This window comes from Barbus barbus, assembly GCF_936440315.1.
Source record: "Barbus barbus genome assembly, chromosome: 34".
Classification (NCBI taxonomy): domain Eukaryota; kingdom Metazoa; phylum Chordata; class Actinopteri; order Cypriniformes; family Cyprinidae; genus Barbus; species Barbus barbus.
The window spans coordinates 2,959,796-2,983,968 of NC_136762.1; the positions used below are offsets into that span (position 1 = coordinate 2,959,796).

The 24,173-nt window shown below is 33.7% G+C and overlaps 1 protein-coding gene across 2 annotated transcripts in view; it reads left to right on the top strand.

The window, feature by feature from the left end:
- Window positions 1-24,173, top strand: part of LOC306854485 (glutamate receptor 4) — a gene marked incomplete at both ends in the record, with an annotated part of 84,677 nt that overhangs the window by 41,759 nt on the left and 18,745 nt on the right. For both annotated transcript variants that reach the window (XM_079392549.1, XM_079392550.1), the window contains 2 exons: window positions 6,703-6,909; window positions 13,273-13,646. In XM_079392549.1, the coding sequence (XP_079248675.1) occupies window positions 6,703-6,909; window positions 13,273-13,646 (581 nt within the window). The remainder of the gene's footprint in view (window positions 1-6,702; window positions 6,910-13,272; window positions 13,647-24,173) is intronic.

Sequence of the window (24,173 nt, forward strand, 5' to 3'; positions counted from 1 at the left end):
ACTGTGCATTAGTTCATTTATCATGTTAATGTCATCAGTTTAGCTATAGATAAAGGAACAGAGGGGTTATACTGAAAAAAAAAAAGTTAACATATGCCTTTGAGGTTGATGTTAAAATTTCCCTTAAAAAATGCACCACAGTAACCATTGTTTCCAACAAATCACCATAGTTATAGCAGCCATTGTTAAGGCGCTGTCCCACTCGCTGACTCTATTTGATTTTGGTCAGGGGTGTCAAACCTACTGACTGTTTTTGCCGAAAAGTCGGAGGTCTGTCACACTCAGCGATTAATAATGGATGAGATGACAGACTAAAAGACTGCCTGTGACATTTCCATCCCATTCTGTCACAATCTGCTGAAATTAGACCAGGAGCACCATGCAAGCAATTATAACAGGCTGAATTTGATTATACGAATGTACAGATACGCTGTATGACTTTGCATTCGCTGTCAGTTCTTTAGGCTGAGAACATTTACTTTTATATTAATGCATTTGGTAGGTGCTTCAATCCAAAGTAAGTTACACTGCATTCATGCATTCCTTGGGAATGCAACCCATGACCTTGGCATCATGTTCTGCTATTTAAGCTACATAAATGCCATATTGCACACAGAAGAAGCTCAATGGTCACTGCTCAAAGGCTATGAGAGCCGCCCACTTACTGGCTCAGGCTATTTCAAACTTGCTAAAAGTTGCATTTAAGTCAGGGGCATTAACAAAAGAGTTGAGTCACTAACTGACCTCTGATTCTACAACAGCTCACGGCCGAAAATCAATTTTGCAGGACATCAGCATTAAAGCCCTAAAAACCCAGAACCTTTTAGCAATTAAAATTAGACAAGCTCAAAGGGTTCATATTTTAGAAAATATGCATCTGAAATTCTAATTTATCAGTCACTGTTTCGAATATTTTATTTCAAACCCATTTTTATTTACATTTTGTATATTTCGCAATTCTATGTTTATATCTCGCAATTCTGTTTTCTGTATATCTTGCAATTTTGCGTTTTTATTATATATCATTTATATATGCATTTATTTCTCACAATTCTGCATTTACTATATATTTTGCAATTCTGCATTTGCAATTATAAGTTTATATCTCACAATTCTAAGTTTATCTCTCGCGATTCTGCATTAATATTGCGTAATTCCACGTTTATCTCACAATTCTGCATTTATACCTCGCAATTCTATGTTTACTATATATCTTGCCGTTCTGCATTTATAACTCACAATTCAGTTTATATCTCTGACTTTGACTTTTGTGATATTTATCCTGTGGCGGAAAGAAGCTTACATAGAACATAATAAGATATCAAATGAATGTTTTAATTTTAATTTTGAGCTGAATGATATGTATGAAAAGTGCTATAAAATAGCACTGTTTTATTATTACATAAATACATATAGCCTGTCCTTCAAACAATATATAAAGTTTTTTTTAACTGCTGCCCCAGTTTTACTGTAGTAACAGTGGTATTTGGGTGGAAACTATGGTCAGTGTGGTAATTCTGTAAGGGTATAAACAGGGAAAAGAGCGATAGAAGATTATACCTTAGCAGGCTCCTCCTCTCTCTCTCTCTTTTCTTTTCTGCCGTGCGCTTTTTAAGGCGATGGAGAATTTTACCTCTGCAGGATCATCGTCGTTTCCATCACTGCTAAAGAATCCACTGTTCAGACACTGAGCAGAGAGAAGAGGACGAGACAACCGCGAGACACCAGAGAGATTAATGATTCAGCTGTTTTCAGATCCTCTTCATCTGGGACTGCAGCGTTAAACATTCACTAACATTCAGCCCACGTACTCGAGGTGCAATGCCAAGGGTGTAAAAAGCAGCTTTGTGGGTATTTCGAATTGTCTTCTTGTGATTGCTTGCCCTTACTTTATGAATTACATAGTTGGCATTTAAAGGCATCATGAAATCGAAACAGACCTGACTATCATAACAAACGTCCCTGCTCTCATTGTGCACGATACTTAACTGCATGTTAATCTAAAAAATGTGTTTTATAATCTTAAAATGTAATAACTTTCTCTGCCAATGATTTAATTAAACACTGAAAGATAAAATCAAATCACAATCTACATTTATAATGTTCACTCTGTAATTCAGAGCTTTATGGCACAGTCTTGTAACGTCAGATTATTGTGTTGCCTTTAAATGTCCAGAAAAAAACATCAGACGATTGTGTTTCTTGAAGGTGTGATTACTTCAGATGCTGTTTTTCGTGTTTATGGAGGATGATCTCCATTATTTATGTGACAATGAAATGATCCACTAACAAAGATGTTGCCCTGAAACTTTGAAATGCAGGTATGATTGTATATTCATCATGCATCATTCAAAACTGAATTGAGATGGCATTATTATGTCCAGTGTAATGCCTGAATACTGTTTGATTCAGAAGTGGCTTCTCTTTGTGACACACCTTACAGCATCTCCATACCAAACACAGCATACAGGAAGCAGCTTGTGTCGGTCGTCACGGTGACAGTTTTGCAAAATAGTTTCATTTATGCCCAGATACGGCGAGTCACGGCCTTTACATGGAATATAAAAGCCTGGTCTCTCGTTTCTGATGTGGATTTCCTCCTTGGTTACACACACAGTGGCTGCTGAAGTGTGTGTGTGTGTGTGTGTGTGTGTGCTGTTGCACTGATGTGTTTTATTAGCACCTGAAAAAGTCAATATGGATTCAAATCTTACCCTGTTTATTTTCTTAATATACATTCATATTTCAAAATATAATAACTTTCTCCAACATCTGAAACAACTTAATGTAAAACTACATTTTAAAGTAAATTTGATACCCCTTCATTAAAATGCAATATTCCAGGTTATTAAAACTTACAGTAGGAATTGTTCATTTTAAAATGAAAAAGCAATTTACTCACCCTCATATCACTGCAAACTGTGTGACTTTCTTTCTTCTGTGGAAGCAAAACATTTTTTTTAATTTATTTTAAGATATCTATATGCATACAACAAAAGTAGTTTTTTGAGGTCTATTTTATGATCTACATCTATAACAGTAATGTATAATGTGCTATAGTTTCAAAATAATAGTTTAGTTTCAAATTTCATTTATTTGTAGTGCTGCCCATTTTCCTTCTATTCTTCATTTGTACTACGTTTATATATTTACTACTAAATATATAATTAAATAATTAATTATAATAATTAAATCAAATCAAATTAAATAATTAATTATAATAATTAAATGATATATATATATATATAATTTAATTTAAATAATATGCATTAAATAACATAATTTATTTAAAAAGTACTTTTAGTCTAAATACTTTTTGTTATATAAATATAGTTTGTTTAAAAATAAATTACAAGTATATTTACTGAATGAAAAGTATATTTATTCTAAACACATTTTGTCCACTCATACATAATGAGGGACAAAAAGGAATTATTTAATAAATTAAATCATAAAAAGTCATTTTAAAAATTAAAACAAAATTCAAATAAAACACCTACTAAAAAAGATTCGATATTTGATTTCTTTACCTGTATGCCATGAGAAAAGAACTAAATACAAGTATATTTACTCTAAACGCTTTATTTTTTAAATAGGGACTAAAAGGAATTATTTCCTAAATTAAATCATAAAACTGTAGATTTAAAATAATTTTTAAAGAATCTAAATAAATGTAATAAGACTAACAGCAGAGAGCAGTGAACCTGCTAATGTGCTGTTAAATTATTGAAATAATTTTAAATCTCACACATTTAAGGTCAAAGGTCAAAAAAAGTTTGTGAATCTGTGTTCAGCTGCTGCTTTAACTAATGCAGCCTTTCTAACATCTTGCCAATACAGTAATTTAATGCCAATTAATGTAAATATAAAAATGATTATGGCAATAATAGCAAATAATGATACAAATGAAAAATAAGAATCACCATAAATATACACAGAAATGAACCTCTGCAGTGTTTGCCTCTGGGGTCTCAGATTTCCCACAATCCACTGCAGAGTCACATTCAGCTCTGAATCACAGCCACATTAATTCGACATAAATAAAACATTAATATATCTGCTACATTACATCAGTAGAACGGGCCATTTCATGTTGACTTTAAACAAGAACTATTTAATTACACAATGTGAGCACAAACAAATGGGGCGACGCTTTCTATAAATAGACACGTTAATTAATCCGATGAGACTTTTGGAATCGATCAAGCGTAAGTGTGACAGATGCAGATGCACAAGCAGCACATCCAGATGTGTGTGTATGGACATGTGAGCTTCAGGCGGAGAGAGAGAGCGATTGCTGAGTAACTGATAGCTGTAATTAGTGTAACTCCAGGCTGAGGAGATGTGAGGCGTGTTCCTGTGTAACGTTCATTAACTCCACGCCTGCAGACAGCAGCCCATCTATCTACACTGATGCCGGTCATGTTTGTGTCCATTCAGTCCTTCTCTTTTCTTACTTCAATGTGCTTCATCGGAAGGAGAAGCGGGCCGCTGTGTCCACCCACTCCTTGTTTTAGAGAAATTATTCAGGCGTAATTCACTCAAAGATGAAACTTTACTCACCCTCAGACCATCCGAGATGTAGATGAGTTTGTTTCTTCATCAGATTTGGAGAAATGTAACATTGCATCAGTGTCTCAGCAATAGATGCTCTGCAGTGAATGGGTGCCGTCAGAATGAGAGCTGATAAAAACATCACAATAATCCACACCACTCCAGTCCATCAGTTAACATCTGGAGAAGACAAAAATCATCATTAAGATGTTTTTAACTTCTAAATATGAGGCTAAAATATGAGTCCATAATCCATAATAACGCTTCTCTCCTGTCAGCTCTCACATCAAACTCTTGTAAATGCTTGTAAATGATGTCTGATCTGTGCAGATTTCTCTCCTGATTCAGACCAGACCACTTTTTTCACTTTGGAGATCTGTATTTTATTATCTTAACAGCATTAATGACATGCTGACAATAATTAGCTCCAGTCTCATGCAAGCACTTGTATAATGTGTTATATGTATATGGTGTTATAGTTCGAAATGGTAGTTTAGTTTCATATTTTCATCATTTCTTTGCAGTGATGCCTTCTTTTCTTCTGTGCTTCGATTGATTGTATATTTATGTATTTACTGGCAAATAAATAAATAAATAATCTAAAGATAAATAACAAGCATATTTACTCAAATCACTTCTTGTTCAGTAAACTTATTCAATTACTTAATGTTAAATATATATATAATTTGTTTAAAAATAGATGACAAGTGTATTTCCTCTAAATGCACTTCTTGTTTAGTAAACATACTTGCAATTTCATTTTAAGTAAGTAAATATATAGTAAATATATAAACAATATTTCACTCTAAACAAAGTTTTCGTTCAGTCAAATTTAGTTGATTTACTCAAAACACTTTCAGTAAAATTATTTTATAATTTACATATATAAATTTATTTTAAAAATAAATCACAAGTGTATTTCCTCTAGTCTAAATGCACTTTTTGTTCAGAAAATATATTTGTTATTTTTTTTAAATACATTATTAATTTATACACTTACTAGTACATATCTAAATAATAATTTATTTAAAATTAAATTACAAGCAAACTTTCTGCAAGTTTTCATTTACTTGCAAATATATAAATAATTTATTTGATAAAATAAAAAATAAAACCATTTGTTCAGTAAATATATTTGTATTTTTTAAAACTAAATGAATTAGTAAATACATAAATTTATACAATAAAGGACAAGAAGAAATTATTTTCTATAGTAAATCGACAGCACAACACACGATGCAATCCATAGACATCAAGTCTAAAATAACTTGTAATAATCTTATAACATTACATTTAAGTTCTGCTCTTGTGTGCCTTCATATCCAGATGAATGTGTTTCCATATCAGTGTCAAAATGAAAAGAAAATCAGGCTCCAGAATGAAGTGTGGTGATAATTCATTCAGTTTCTCCATTAAAGACCTCTATTTTATAAACGATGTCAAATAATTGACTGTCAAATGAATGTACTTTGACATTTACACTGTCGAAATGTATTATGTTGTTTAAATGATCCTTGCTTTAATGCTTGGAATGGAAATGATCTCTTGATTTTATTTTCATTATATGTTTAATGTAATTTGCTCTAATTAAATCATTTGATTGTCATTGCCCTGTTGATTATAGTGACTTTTAGTGAAATCTGCACTTTGCCTCTAATTGTTTAAATGTAAAATGTTTTGGATTCTGTCATATAGTCGTACACGTGTGGAAATGATTTAAATAAATGTTCTGATTTATAATAAATAATCTTGTCAGTCAAACCTTTATTGGCAGCATTTCTAATGAGCAAAACAAATACATATTAAACTCATTTATGCCAATGTTAGTATCCTACATGGTGTACTACATATTTATGAATGCAATCAGCTCATGTGTATAGTCCTGTGAACTCATCCAGTGATTATGAGTATTAATTAAGAAAATAACTTTAGAAAACTATCTATACTGATGCTTTTAAGAACCTAGAAACCAAAATGCTGATCCCTTTAAGCTCTCCAAAGAACCTATAAAGCCAAAAATCAGTCTTACAGAGAACTTTTATTTTGAAAAGTGTAATTATTGATACAGTTTAATTTTGAGGTCAGCTTGACCATCCCTGCCCACCTCTGTCTCTCTCTTTGTGTTTGTGTGTGTGTCTGTGTGTTTAGGAAGGACCGTACGTGATGCTGAAGAAGAATTGGGAGATGTATGAAGGAAATGACCAGTTTGAAGGATACTGCGTGGATCTGGCGTCCGAGATCGCCAAGCACATCGGCATCAGGTACAAGATCGCCATCGTTCCTGACGGGAAATACGGAGCCAGAGATCCAGAGACGAAGATCTGGAACGGCATGGTTGGGGAGCTGGTGTACGGGGTGAGATATATATCAGTCACACAGGGTCATTTACATGTGATTTAACATTTTACAGATCATTCTCCTCATGTTTTATCACGAAAGTTACCTTTTTTCCCCACACATCAGACTTTTTTGCATGTGCATCAGATGGAAGATCCTAAAAAATAGTTTTCCAAAATGATTTCAGCTAAAGAAGCTACATTTATGATAGAAATGTAAAAATAAATAAACTGGAGAGAAGAACATTTTTACTGGTAAATATACAAACATTTAGTTATATTTGCAAACAAAAAAGTGTTTAATTTAGTGGGTTTTTTATTTATAAATTGTTTATATATTTACAAACAAAATTGCAAAAAATACAAGAATATTACAATTTAATTTTCAAACTTTAAAAATATATTTTGAAGAATTTTTTTATATATATTTAGGCTAAATACTTTTGATTCAGTAAATATAATTGTAGAGTAAATATGCTTAATTTATTTTTAAATGATTGATTTATGTTTTTACTATATATCATTTTATATATATTAATTTTACTAAATATATAAGCAATTTATTTAAACACAAATATATTTAAATTATATTTTATAATCTATTACATTTTTGGGAACACAACTTTATAACACTTTTTAACTTTACTTTGTTAGCAATAATTACCTACATTAGTGTACAATGAACAATACTTCTATAGCATTTATTAATATAAGTTAATCGCAACATTTACTAATATATTTTAAAATCAATCTGTTATCATTAGTAAACTCTGAACTAACATGAACAATTGGATTTTTATTAATTAACATTAACAGAGATTAATAAATGCTGTAAAAATATACTGTTTATTGTTGCTAACCAGTGTTGTTATTTTTAACTAATACTAAAAGTATTACATTTTGTTTTTTGCACCTTACAGCTGACATGAAAATAAAATAAAAATATCAGATTTAAAAAAAATATATAAATGTCACCTTGGCAACTAAATGTAATAAATAGATTGATGTTGAAGTACTAAAATGACTAAAACTAAAACTGAAATAAAAAATATGAAAGCTAAACAGCAACATTAAAATATTAAATATTTATAGAAAACAAAAATAATATTTATATAATAAAATTTTTAATTTAAAACAAACAAAATCTAAAAATAAAAACATTCAAAATATAAATAAAACGATAATAGAATCTTAATGAAAACGAAATAACATTGAATAGAAATGTTAAAAAATTATAAAAATTACAAAAGCACGTAACAAAATTACTATTAATTAAAATGAAAACTACAAATTAACAAATTAAACAACTTAAAATAAAAGCTAATTCAAAATATTAATAAATACTGTAATAATATAAAAATAATTCTATAATAATATATATACTTTATTACATAATTGATATAGCCTATTTATATTAAGTGTATTTATAATGCATGTATATAAATAATAAATAGTACTTATATAATATATTCTAATAAATAATATATCAAATCTAAAACGGATGCTAACAAATGATTCCTTATGGTAAAGCATCACCAACAGAGCATTTCTCCTGCTGGCAAATCCGATTACTCATGTTTGCTCAAATTGTTTGCAGACAACTATTGACATATTTAATTTAATCATCTAAGTCAATTTGCATCTTTAATTTTCCACCAATACGACAAGACACGTCATAAAAATATAACAAATAAACAAGAAAATGAGAGAAAGGAATTGGTTTCTATAAACCAACAGCATGATCTCTCATTACAGTATGTTAATGTTCGGCCCGCAGCAGAAGCGTGGCGGTTTGACCAGATGAGTTTGGGTGCGAGCGATGGACGCGGTGTTTGTATTACCAGAGCTCAAGGCGTTTTCTCTTTTAAACGCAGACAGAAGTATTAACACCATTATTCAGCGTGCAAGTACATAAAATCAGTCACTCGTACGTTGCCTCTCTGACATCTCGCTGCGACTCCAACAGCGAAAGGCAAACGCTCCTGCCGCCGAGTGTTAATGAGCTCAGGGAGAGGACAGATGCCCCATTAAACACTCTCATCCACCAACCTGCTCTCTAACACACACTCCACACGCAAACATGCCATTCAGTCTCCACAGTGAGATTTATAGGTTTGACAATAACATATGAAGCTTTCATGAGAGAGCAGAGGGTGTTAAACAGCATTATTAGATGCTCTCTTGGTCAAGTGCTGCGTTCTTCCGTCAGATATTCTGTATAATGATCGCTAATCTGTGTATTTGACCGGTCTTCAAGGAATAGTTCAGCTAAAAATGAATTTGATGAAAGTTTATGCCATCTAAGATTGTAGAGGAGTGGACAAATGTAGCATTCCATCACTTGGATGCTCTGCAGTGAATGGGTGCCGTCAGAATGAGAGTCCAAACAGCTGATAAACACATCACAATAATCCACACCACACCAGTCCATCAGTTAACATCTGGAGAAGACAAAAGCTGAAACTAATCCAGCATTAAGACGTTTTAACTTCAAACCATAAAATACCAGTCCATGATTCATAATAGTGCTTCCTCCAGTGAAACACAATCATGTATAATCTAATAATTTCAGTTTATTTGCAATATTCATGGCAAGTCTGTAATGGTGGTTAAAAAAAAAACAATCCTGTTGTTTTTTCCAGAAAAAGTTGCAACTGTGGTTGCCAGAATTATGCAAATAATAAAATAAAACACAATAAAATATAAATACAGTAAAATAAAAACAATTCAACAGAACACAGTTTAAAACTGCCGTCATTTTAAAACTTAAATTTAAATGAAAATTAGAATGGTTGCCTTGGCAACTAACTTAACTAAAAATGAAATACAGAACAATAGAAATAGAAAAAATATATATTCAAAAGCACAAATTTAGTATCCAAAAACTAAACTAAAATGAAAACTGAAAATATGAAAGGTATAACACTGATGCCAGCAAATAAGACCATTTATAAAGCCTTATCTTTTTTTTTTCTTTTTTTTTTTACAACAGAGCATAAAAAAAACAGATACGCTGACAAAACAGCACAGAGAAGCAGATTACTCATGTTTGCTCAAACTGTTTGCCGACAACTATTGACTTATTTAATTAAAGCAAAATTGAATATAACCATAATTATTAACCCAGTACAATGCTGAGTTAGCATAAACACATTTGTTTTGAACCTTCAACAGTATTTTTAATGTGGTATTTTTCCTGGCTTTCACCATTAAAATGTTATTCATTTGTCACTATTGCAAAATAAAACCCATCAGGATGATGTTATTTTGAGGCAATTACTGGCTAAATGTAAATTCATCTTTACGTCTTAAATGCAAAATTTTACTTTTACTTACTTTACTTTTAGTCATTTAGCAGACGCTTTTGTCCAAAGCGACTTACAAATAAGAAAAAGTAACTAAAACTAAAAGTTACAACTCTATAAATACTATATACCTACATGTTTAAGAAAATAAAGAAATTAAATAAAATTGACACATGCATATAACATTTCAATAATAAACAATTAAATGGAAAAACTAAAATAAAAAGCGATACTTCTATCCCTTTCCGGTGTCCCTGCCCGGTGGAGTCGCACGGTAGAGTTGATGGTCTTTACACTCTTCGGTCTTCACACTAAGAGGGCTTCACACGACCGCTGCCGCGGTATAATAACCTTTTTTATACCAATCCAACAAATCACCATTTTAATTCAGCTGGACCCACTTTCCTGTTAATCAACTAAAAATGGCCAATCATGTGCACACACTGACAAGATACGCATTTTAAATGATATGTTTAGGTATTACACCTTTTGAAGTAATATCAAAAAGCAGAGACAGAGACTGATCGCTGATATCAAGGAAAATGTGCAGCAGACTTGACAGCCAGACAGATTTGTTTAAAACGTTACATCAAAATGACCCAAAAACCCAGACTGTTTTGATTACATCACTGTCAATTTCAGGAGGAAAAGTTCATTCATTTATTCACTTATAAAAGACGTTACGCAAACTGCAGTCAGCAGCATAATTTACAGCACCACAACAGAAGATTTTACATTTTCTTCGCCGTTCAAAATGAATATGATCAGACACCTTATTGATATAATTGTGTTTTTGTCTCCGGCATTAGGACAGACATAGGATTCAAACAAATGACTCTGAAGAGCAGGTTCTTTTAATGAATCGGTCAGAGAAGTTAATCAGTTTACACTCATTTAATGACTGGATGAAAATAAGTGTGTGTGTGTGTGTGTGTGTGTGTGTGTGTGTGTGTGTGTGTGTGTGTGTGTGTTGTATGTGTGTAAATATCAAAATCATATTTGTATTTACATATAAAAGTCAATATGAAAATGATAATAATATCAATATTTTATTTATAAAAGTTAATATAAAAATGATAATATCTTATAATTTGTCATATATATATATTATTATACTATATTCTTGCTATATTATGCATAAACTTTTGTACAAAAAAACATTTATTTATATTTTAATCATAAATTAATGTAAATTAAAATGTTTCAAAATGATATAATGATTGCATTATATATTACTATATTATGTATACACTATTACTTTTTTACATAAAACTTTTTCACATTTATATTGTATTAAAAAATACATTAAAATGTTGCAAAATATTAAAAAATACATTAAAATGTTGCAAAATATAAAAAAATACACCTTTTTCAGTGTATAGTTAGGACAAATTTTTTTAATCGATTTTTTTATTTTTTATTTTTTGGTACACTGCCGTGCAATATTGTCTTTTCGTACCCTTTTCAAATCCTTTTTGCTTTTTTTGCTTTGCATGACTTTAATCTTAAAGCTGCTGGGTTTGGTTCAAGGCTAAAAACACCTCATTGAAGAATTTTTTGCAACGCAGCTGGAGAAAATACATGGCAAACACATTTCCAGCACCAAGGCCACTGAAAAAGCACACACACACACACACACACACACACACACACACACACACACACACTTTCTCTCTTATTCAGAGAAGGATGTCACACACAACCGAATCGTTCATGCATTACAGTGCATACGAATTCAGACATTACTCGCATGAAATTACATGAGCCAAATCTTTTCTTCTTTTAAGCTTGCAAAATTGCAGAAAACATTAATTACGAGCTGCGGGCTCCTCGAGGGATTATTAGGAAAAAAATACAGAACAGCATTTTGGAATGAAAACCCGCTCAGCGTCAAACTCTGCGTCTCTCGACGTGTTTCATGGATTCTGAATCCGACCTCTCGCTGGCATGAACACAGGATCGCTCTCTCTGTTGCCACAGGCCTCTAATTAAATCTAGCAGCGAATCAACTTCTTGTATTCCTACAGGAGGGCCAAAAGATGGCCGACTTTCACAGCGACCTTTCACCGGTATTAAACCACTGAACCGCTGTAAATATTACTGTCGCAAGTCCCTCAGATGCCCGTTCATCTCCATTCACAACCGCTCAAATCCTGGGCTTTTTATAAACTTGCGATATGCTGTTAATGTGATATTAAACGGGAGGTGCATTGTCATTTTTTTGACATAAAAGGGGCATATTGTACAGTTATAAAGTATTTTGAACAGCATTTATTTCAAATAAATACTGTTCTTATGAACTTTCTATTCATTAAAGAATCCTGAAAAATAAAATATATCAGTTTCCACAAAAATATTGGGCAGCACAGCTGTTTTCAACATTAATAATATTCAGAAATGTTTCTTGAGCAGTAAATCAGTATATTAGAATGATTTCTGAAGATCATGTGACACTGAAGATTGGAGTAATGATGCTGAAAATACAGTTTTGATCACAGAAATAAATTATATTTTACAATATATATTCACATAGAAAACAGTTATTTCAAATAGTAAAAATATTTCACAATTTTACTGTATTTTTTACATTTTTGATCAAATAAATGCTGCCTTAGTGACTAGAATTAGAAGAATCTTCTTTCAAAAACATTAAAAAAAACTCATTTACTCACCCATGTCGTTCCAAACAAAGACTTTCTTTATTCTGTGGAATATAAAAGATGATGTTTTGAAGAATGTCTCAGTGTTTTTTATTATCAGTACAATGAAAGTCAATGGGGTCCAATGTTGTTTGGACCTCAACAATCTTAAAAATGCATTATTTTTTGTGTTTTGAAATGACATGAAGGCAAGTAAACAATGACAAAATATTAATTTTCGGCTGAAATATCCCTTACAACAAACAACTGAAAACTATTTTTTTTTTTATCACCTCAATGTATGCATGAGACTTTGAAATATTGTTTTTTCTCCAGTTTTGACATTAAAAACTACTCTTATTTGCAGCTTCGTTTCAATAAATAATCTGAATAGCAACGTGACGTTCTGAACCTCTGAATGTTTTCGTTCCTCCACAGAAAGCGGAAATCGCTGTGGCCCCTTTAACCATCACTCTGGTCCGGGAGGAGGTGATCGATTTCTCCAAGCCCTTCATGAGTCTGGGCATCTCCATCATGATCAAAAAGCCTCAGAAGTCCAAACCGGGCGTCTTCTCCTTCCTGGACCCGCTGGCCTACGAGATCTGGATGTGCATCGTGTTCGCCTACATTGGCGTGAGCGTGGTGCTCTTCCTGGTCAGCCGCTTCAGCCCGTACGAGTGGCACACCGAGGAGCCCGAGGAAGGCTCCGACGGTCCGCCCAGCGACCAGCCCCCCAATGAGTTCGGCATCTTCAACAGTCTCTGGTTCTCCCTGGGCGCCTTCATGCAGCAGGGCTGCGACTTCACACCCAGGTGAGAGCGTCTGACGCAGAATGACAGTGCTGTGCCATTCATCCAAATACAGTTGAGGTCAAAAGTTTACATCCCCCTTTCAGAATCTGCAAAATGCATGTTATTGTTTATTTATTACTGACCTGAATAGATATTTCACATAAAAGATGTTTACATATAATTCACAAGAGAAAATAATAGTTGAATTTATAAAAATGACCCGGTTCAAAAGTTTGCATACAATGGTTTTTAATACTGTGTTGTTACCTGAGGGGAAGTCGTGGCCTAATGGTTAGAGAGTCGGACTCGTAATCCAAAGGTTGCGGGTTCGAGTCTCAGGCCGGCAGGGATTGTAGGTGGGGGGAGTGAATGTCCAGCGCTCTCTCCACCCTCAATACCACGACTGAGGTGCCCTTGAGCAAGACACCGAAAACCATGCATTTAGAGCCGGGGGTGAAAACTTTTGAACAGAATGGAGATTTGTACATTTTTCTTATTTTGCCTAAATATCATATTCTTTTTCATTTAGTACTGTCCCTCAGAGGCTACAGAAGATAGTTACATGTTTCCCTGAAGACAAAATAAGTTATTTACCCTGATCTTCAAAGTCAAAAAGTTTTCACCCCCGGCTCTTCTATTCTGATTTTCTCAAAGGCTGCAATGTAATTAAATAAATGCATGTGCTGCATGAAGTGCGGCACTGTGTTCATTTACATGTGAACATTTTATGCCGGTGTTTTCAGTGTCTCGGTTTGCAGTAAATGTTGCTTTGTAAACGTAATTTTGTAGTAAATGTAGTTTTGGTTGCTTTATAACATGCAACATGTGCTAACCATCTTCACAAACTTATAAACCTGCTGTTGTCAAAAAGAGAAGCTTTAAGGACTCTGCGGTTTTCAAAATAAAAGCTTGATGGTTTATTAGTATTATAAAATTTTAATTTTATTTGTACTGTGAAACCAAATTATTATTGTTGCTGTTATTGTTATAGTTTTCTGAAATAATATATGTTTTTTATTGTACAGAGAAGCGGAATTACAATAGTAATATTTCACATTTTGTTTAATATTTTTATTTATTAACATAATAATATTAATAATAATAATAATAATACAAACAACATCAATAACAGCAAAATAATAATAATTATTATTATTATTACTATAAAATGCAACATTCCAACAATCTTCCCAAATGTATAATAATTTATAATAAAATGTATAATAAATAACTTAATTGTGAGATATAAACTCAGAATTGTAATATATATATATACTTGCATTTCTGTGAAAGTCACTTTATATCTCACAATTGTTTTGTTTGTTTCTGCCACAGAATTAAAAATGATAAAAAATAGATAATTGCAACTTTTTAATCTCACAATTCTGACTTTCTCACAATTACGAGATTCTTTTCTCGTAACTTTCTTCTCAGAATAGCAAGTTTATATCTTGCGATTCTTACTCTTTTCTCAGAATTGTGAGATATAAATTCAGAATTGCAAGAAAAAAGTTGTGAGATAAATTTTTAGTAGTAAATTTAGTATATTTTTATTGTTATTTTTTATGAAAATAAGCTTCCATAAATATTTTCCAACTAAAATAATACTTTAATTTAATAATTGAATTTAACACTTGAATTTACCACATTATTACTAATATTCATTTAATATTTATTTATTTGTTTAGTCTATGATCACCCTAATAATTTTCTTAATTTACTTTCTCACTTGAGCATCAGTTTTTTCCCACCACAGCTGTCAGAAATCTCTCCAGTAGGCATGATCTATATTAATGCACACGGCAGATATTTTCAGGTCTAAAGCGGATAATTCCTGTGCTTTTGTCTGCGCTGACCTAAAGGCTGCCCAGAAGCCCAGGCACCAAATTAAAGCTGGACTTTGCCGTCTGAGAAGAAACCGCAGGCTCACCGTCTCCGCTTCCTTCAAGACAAACATTAAACTTTCATCCCTGCAGCTGCATGGCAGAAAATCACACTTTATTTTTAGAATATTTATAAGAATATAGCATTTTATTATTGATAGCCGGAGAATGCGGCGCGATGAAAAATTGATGTTCGGGGTCCAGGAAAAGGCGTCGCCTCTAAACTGCACAAATTTACCAGAGTCTGTCCCAAAACAGACAAGAGCGACGAGCGCTGCTGTGAATGTGAGAATGCGATCTGCTGTTGTTCTGCTTTCACACTCTCTCTTATGAAACATTTACACTGCCATATCATGGCTCGCTGTGTGTTAAACCTGTGTCTGAGAGCATGCAGAATAACCCTTACTAAATGACATGGTTCCTGCCAAACGCCGGGTGGTTTGACCCGCAGAGGCACACAGATACCCGCCGGCCGCTGAGGGCGTTTCTGAGAGGTTAATGGTGTCAGAAGCGTTCAGATTTTCAGAAATAGTGGCACTGACATTAGCATTAGCCTGGTCAGCAGCTCTGTGCATTAAAGTAGACACACACACACATATAGTCCAAGTCTCTCATACATTACCCACAAAATATCCAGAGACACTGAGCTATGTTTTAAAATGAATGTACTTCACTTTCTATTATTTAAATGTACTAATACTGTGGCACTATTACAGTTAAAGTCAACTTGAAAACACTGTTGACCCCATTTACCTTCTTTTTTATTACAAGAAAAAAAAAAACACACATATATATATACTGTGTGTGTGTGTGTGTGTGTGCATATATATATATATATATATATATATATATATATATGTATACACACATTACACACACACACATAAAATATAACTAATATTAACTACAAATTTAATTAAAACAAACAAAATATTCTTTAAAAAATTTCAACTTTTATCTCAGGTACATTTATTCTTTTCAACATTTTTTTTTTTAACTTAAACTAAAATCACTAAACTAAAATTAAAAATAAAATGTAATTATATATATTTTTTAAACAACTTACTTAAAAAAATTCAAAAGTATTAAAAACACCAAAACAAAATTGTTAAAATTATATATATAAAAAAAAACTGTTTATGTATATATATATTTGAGCTTATTGTACACAATTAGTCCATATTATACTTAATAAGAAAATGATGTACATATTTGTTAATCAAAATGCAATAACTTACTTATGACTCTGCAGTGACTTATTGTTCAGTTGATCATCATCAAGCCCATGACGTCAGGAAAAAAAAATGTATCAATCAAATAGTGAATAAAATCAACATTATTTCTAACTGAAGTTTCTGTTTCACTGTGAAATGCATCACATTGCAGAAGGCTAAAGCTTTGCAAATGCAGTTTCATGTTGTCTAAATCACACACACACACTCACACATTTATTTTGTAAGTGTAATTTTGCACAGATGTCCACTAAACAATCAAGGGAATGTGTCTTTGTGTAAACAGCAGCTGCAACAAATTGATTCTCCATTATCAAGTCTCACACAGGGCGAGTGAACATGCAAAGAGGCAAGACTATTTGTCCTTCAATTTTGCTTGGGCTTCTGCCCCTCATTGTCTCTCTCTCTCTCTCTCTCTCTCTCTGTCTGTAGCTCATGTTCTCTTCACTGACATCAGGACGCTCCATCAATATCTCCCGCTGCAGATTGAATTAGGCTGTCAGTCAGGCAGACGGAGAGAGAATTGCACACCTATTCTTGAACAAATGAAAAAAATTGCGATTTTTTAAAAAATCCTTTCAGAAACAGGTCATACGTGAAGCCTGCATACTGTCTAATGCATTATAGAGAAATCTTTATACATTATACATTATAATAGTGACATCTAGAATGCAACGCGGCCGATATAATGGCAAATGAAATAGTCCTAGAAAGCATATTTGACCATTTTTTACTCATTTCACAAACACTGAAAACAGAAAATGTATTTATTTTTTGCTGACAAGATTGAAGGTAGATTTGGCAAATAATATGAGAAGAAACAAATGTGTTTTATCATCAACTTGATGTACTCAAATAACTGAACTAAAACTGAAATTAAAATGAATAAAAAAAATAAAAAATCCATTACAAATAAAAGACAAAAACACAAAGCAAAATGACTAAAACGTTAAATTTAAAATAACGGAAAAATAAAAACAGAAAAATAAACAAATATTTAAAAAAATCAAAATATTAATAGAAATTATAATAGCATCTGTTACGGGGCGAACGAGACGTGCGGATCCATTTGCAAGCTTTATTCAAAGGCGTGGTTACAAAACAAGCGAGGTTCATTCAGTGGCAAACAGGAACAACACAGGCAAGACAAAGAGTAATTCTAGGGCAAGCGTGGGTCGACGATCAGCGAACAATATCCAACAGGGCAAGGCAGAGAGATAATCCAGGTACACGAGCAGTAGTCCAAGAGAGGTGCAAACAGAGTCCGAATGGCAAGGAAAAGGGGTAAATCCAGGAAACACAGGCAAGAATCAAAACACTAGAAAACACGCAAGGCAAGGCTATGATAACTGAGTGGGCTCCGTAGAGTACCTACGCTATACAATACTCGGCAGAGAGGAAGAGGAAGTCCATGGTTTATGTAGGGTGTGTGATCAGTGCACTCAGCTGTGTGTGTTGTCAGTGCAATGGATGATGGGAATTGTAGTCTGATATAATGTATAAAAAAAAACAATTTGATGTGTACTTAATGCATTATGTGAACATGAATATTTAAGAATTCTAATCTTTTTTCCAAAAATAATAGTTCTGGATGTTGATTGGCTAATGCAGTGTTCCAGTCATATTTAATACACAATATATTAACTATAGCTGTGACATTATACTGCATTAAATTGAAAAGGATATGATAGCTCCAATGTACATTATAATGCAATGTGAATGTCTTTATAACGCAACACACATACAAGCGTATTTCTTCTAAATATCAGGCGCTGCTGGCTGTATTGTGTGATGATGTCAGAGCCCGTGTTGTTTCTGTACTGCAGCAGAGCTTTAGGACACGGCATGTGATTCATGCGGCACACGCAGAGATAATTTCCTTTTAAAGGATTATTGCTCTTAATCCTGTGATGTGCACATTTATAATAGACTTCCTGTATTATGTCTGTGCACGTCTGATTATATGTCGTGCTGTGCCTGATGACTTGTGTGTGTGTGTTTATTAAAACATTTAATAGCTTTTCTAGTACACTTTTTTTTTAGTTTGTATAAACATGCAAACTAGAACAAGTCAATTATGAGTTTGTTTCTTAATCAGATTTGGAGAAATGTAGCATTCCATCAGTGGCTCAGCAATGGATGCTCTGCAGTGAATGGGTGCCGTCAGAATGAGAGTCCATACAGCTGATAAAAACATCACAATAATCCACAAGTAATCCACATCACTCCAGACCATCTTGGAGAAGACAAAAGAAACAAATCCATCATTAAGAGGTTTTTTACTTGAACTGTCACTAAGAGTCCACAATAACGCTTCCTCCAGTGAAAAAAAGGTCTGGTCTGAATCAGGAGAGAAATCTGCACAGATCAAGCAGTGTTTACAAGCCAAAACAGTCCAACACAGCTCTAAACAAATATGTGAGTGGATTTTGATGTGAGAGACAACAGGAGAGGAAGCGTTATTATGGATTATTGACTCATATTTTGGCAAGAAGAAACAACAATTGGAAGTTAAAAACATCTTGATGGGCTTTGTTTCTTACAAACACGCAGCTTTTGTCTTCTCAAGATGTTAATTGATGGACTGGAGTGGTGTGGATTATTGTGGTGTTTTTATCAGCTGTTTGGACTCTCATTCTGACAGCACCCATTCACTGCAGAGGATCCATTGCTGAGACACTGATGCAGTGACACGTTTCTCCAAATCTGATGAAGAAACAAACTCTACATCTTGGATGGCCTGCAGATGAGCACATTTTTGGGTGAACTATTCCTTTAGCCAGAGAAGGTTGGCCACACATTACCACAAAGATTACACACCTGTCAAGATGCATCACACACACACACACTCATCCATTCTGTTGATCACGTCTCTCTGCTGCTTCCTTTTGTTCCTTTCATATTCTTTTGTTCTCAGTCTCCTCCACTGTTAGCTCTCTGTTACAACACTTCAGTCTTTCATTCTCTGTCTGTCTCAGCAGGATTGATTTTAGAGTAGCGAATCCTGCGCTGATGCTGAATCCACAGCGTCACTACAAAAGAAATCATATTTTACCTGAGTTATGAATCTGAGATATCAGTCTGAATTGAATGTGATGAAAAAGACTCTGGTCGCACGCAATAAAGAAACTGATATGAGCTGGTCCTTTTAATGAATCAGTTGTAAAAACTCAGGTTTGAATCGGTCTAATAGTACAGCAAGATCATGTGTTTGATACCCAGGCAATGAATAACCCATACAATTTTCAATGTATATTTCAAGCTGCTTTGGATAAAAGCGCATCCGTAATAAATCACCGAAAACAGAAAATGTGTATTTTCTGCTGACTATATTTTGCAAATAATATGAGTAGAAACAAACATTACTTTGTTTTGTTACAAAATATCATATTTGCCTATTAACAGGTACACTTTTAAATAATATTAAGCATTTAAACGCACAATCAACACAATTTAATTCATAATACTCTTCAACAATGTAAACATGCATGTTTAAATATTGAAATGTCTTTTATTAAACTAATAGTTTTAGATGCTGATTGGACAATACGGCATTTTAGCCACATTAAAAGTCAGCATGTATCTTGTAAAATCATGTAAAAGTCAATGGTGCAACTAACAACACAAATGTGGTCAATTTTGTGGACATTTCATTTAAAAGTAACATTTGTGTACATTTTCTAGCAATCATGGCAAGAGTAATTCCTCAAACGATGGAGACAAGCATTTTAATAGGCCAGGGCATATCCAAACAGAGTGTAGACTCAAAAAATATTACAGAGCTTTAACATAAACTAATAAACCTGATGCATATTTGTCAGTCATACATAAATAAAATCAGGTCAAATTTCTGCTCTCATAACTGCATCTATTTGATTTTATTTAAATAATCATTTTTCACATTTATTCAAATTGCTTAGAATCAGCATAAATCTGGTAATTAAATTTAATTAAAAGGTTCAAATGTGGAACAAGCAAAATTCAAGTCGTTAAAATGTATGAGATTGAAGCAAATGGATTTATTGATGATAAATACATAAAGCTGGTTATTGTGTATTTAAAACACATTCAGTATATATTAGCACTATTACAGTAATCTGCCCTCATTTATGCACGACTGACAAATATGCATCACATTAAGTTTATGTTAAAATAAACTACATTTCACTGCTGGTTATACTCTGTATAACTGTGTATGTGACAAATAAAAAATCTTGAATCTTGAATCTTGAAATGCAATTCAAAAATACTAATCTTGGCCCTAATTCCAAGCCTAAATATTTTTTTGAGTGCCATAGCACTAATGAACTGAACATGATGGGAAAACACGTCTCAATAAATGTGTCCAGCACAGATTTACTGGCAGCGTTTGCACCATCACCTGATTTGCATAAATTCCTTCAGTGAACCAGATGCTAATCCAACGCATGCAGCGACAACAAACGACGCCATCAGTGGATTCCCGCCTAAATGTGATGCAAGAAATAGCAGCAGTTCATCAGAGCGAGATTAGAGCGCTGCTTTATGACCTCTGATGGTACGCGCATAAACACAATCACACACAGGCATCAAAAGAACCGTCTTATCACCTCATCCACCATACAAACAGAGAGAGATTTGTCCTTTCCAGCAGTGATTTTGCTCTCTCATCAGTAAAGGTATCCTCTGAGGACATGACTCTTTAGATAGGGTCAACATCTCGCTCTTGCTCTCCTCCTCCCCATCTCTCTGTCTCTTTGTCTCTGCAGTGCTGAAACTGCCTCCATTTAAAATTCATTCCTTCCAGTGCAGTGGCAGTACAAACTGCACACACACCACGCATGCATGCACATAGGCCTTAAATACACATTGCCTACTGAGCTGGACTGTAAACTGACATCATGACTAGACAGCTGCAGTGTTAAAGATTTAAGTAAAATGATCTAAAAGCAGTAGAACGTCAAAGCATCAGAAATTTAAAAAGGCAGACATTATGACATCAGGATTCTAAAGGCCATTATGACACCATCGCTGGCAGTTACATTTTCAGTGCTGAACATTCTATGGGGCCGTTTACACAGAACGCTTCTTTGCATCTAAAAACACGAGACGTAGTGCTCAGGAATTGTTTTTTTTTTAAAAGGGGTCATATGATGCGATTTCATGAACCCTAAAAGACGTGTCTGTAAAATCACCAACAACTTCCAGAAAGCTGGGGTGATGCTCTGACAATCTACTGTCCTCAGGAGACTTTGACACAGAATTACAGATGCTACACAGCAAGATGACCTCTGACCAGCACCAAAAATAGAAAGGCAAGATTAGAGTTTGCAAAAAAGCACAAAGGTGAGCCAGAAGAGTTTTGGAACTGTGTTTATGGACCGATGAGACAAAGATGAACCTTTATCTAAGTGATGGGAAAGCAAAAATGTGGAGAAAAAAAAGGGTGGAGGTGGTGTCATGGCATGGGCATGCATGGCTGTCTCTGGAACAGGCCCTCTCAACTTTACTGATGACTTCATGTATGATGACAGTAGCAGAATGAATTTGGAAGGGTACAAAACCATCGTGCCTACCAATATTCAAGAAAATGCCACCAGATTCATTGGGAAGTGCTTCATATTGCATCAGGACAATGACCCAAAACACCCTGCCAGTTCAGTCAAGGAATTTATAAGGGCAAAGTAATGGAAAGTCTTAGATTGCCCAAATCAATCTCCAGATTTAAATCTGTTTGAACATGAATTTCAGCAGCTGGAGAGGAGAGTAAAGGCAGAAACTTCCCAAAACAAGCAACAATTGGAATTGGCTGCATTAAAGGCTGGGAAAAGCATTTCAAAGGATGAGAGCAAGAGTCTGGTGATGTCTATGGGTCACAGACTCACTGCTGTGATTGTGTTCAAGGGATCTGCAACTAAATAATAGCTTTTAATCTTTTATATCTGCCTTATGTTCAACTGTCCCAATACTTATGCTCACATCAATGAGTGGGATGAACTCTAAAAGTGCTGTTCTTTTTATTTGGTAAAACATGTATGTGTTGAAACGGCTAATAATAAAATGTGACATTCTGTAGTTTTGTCTCATATTCATCTTTTAATCATATTTGCAAATGTCTTGACTCCACAGCCAACAGAGCAATTTTGTCTTTACTGTTCCAATACTTATGGGGAGTACTGTATAGCAAATCATTTAATCATTATTTAAAACTACAAAAAGGAGACAACAACGGAACAGGAGAGGATGGCATTCTTTCAATCTACACAAGGACTTGTACCAAGGCAGATCAACATTGTTTGTCACGGACAACTAGTGATGTATAAAGCTGTGTAGTATAATAAATGATAAGACACTTGTTCTTTGCTTTGTTTTATTTTAAATAAGAAGGTATAACATTAAAATATATTAAAGTGCACATAAATGCACACAAAACTCAAGTACATTTGGAGGGAGGGGTTCTAGCAGACCAATCACAGTGCTTGCGGTCCGCATAGAATTTAATTTTGGAGAGGTGCACGTCAGGCTACGGCGCAGAAGTATAAATTGGGCTTTACCTGTCTGACGCACGCATTTATCATTTTCTATTCTAATTTAATCAGATATTTTTCAAGTGTCTAAGATGATCGATGTGAGACAATATCGTTCCTCATAATGGAGTGACAGTAGAATGAGTCTGACTTTGTTAAATGGACCAAGAACCAAATAAACAGATGGCTTTGATGGCTCAGATGGAAACGGCCAAGTTTGACCTGAAACTCAATTGGGAACTCAGTTCTATAGACATTTTAACAGATTTTATTACCATCACAGCTTCTGTGAAGACTGTTCTCTGCAGCGCACTGCCGTATAAAATACTGGTATTTTAGGGTAATTCAATTGTACTATGGCTTTTGAATGAATCTGCGTGTTCTGCCATTTTTATTGATGAACTCAGGTCAGTGTAGCTAGTGGTGTGTTTCAGTAGATTAGTCTAAAGTCAGAGTATGGCATGTTTTTAATGAGATCTTGGTTTCGTTTTGAAGACTGTAATTTTTTCTGGATTTACTGCAGGTCTCACAGATGCGCTACAGTCTTATAAGCTTATAATGAGTGTTCTGCCACTTCTTGAAATAGTGTAAAGTCATTTCTAAAGCAGAAATTTTATATTACCATCTTGCGGAGTGAGGCCAGAGATTGTTTAGAGGTCTAAAAATGAAGACAAAATGTGCAAAATGAAATCAAATATAGATCTCATTTATCTTACTCATTTTCTGTTTCTATTTCTACAAAATGTGTCTTAAATAGGGAGACTGAAGCTTAAAGGAATAGTTCGCCCAAAAATGAACATTTCATAAACATTTACTCACCCTCACGCCATCCAAAATGTAGATGAGTTTATTACTTCATCAGATTTGGAGAAATGTAGTATTGCATGACTTGCTCAGCAATGTATGCTCTGCAGTGAATGGGTGCCG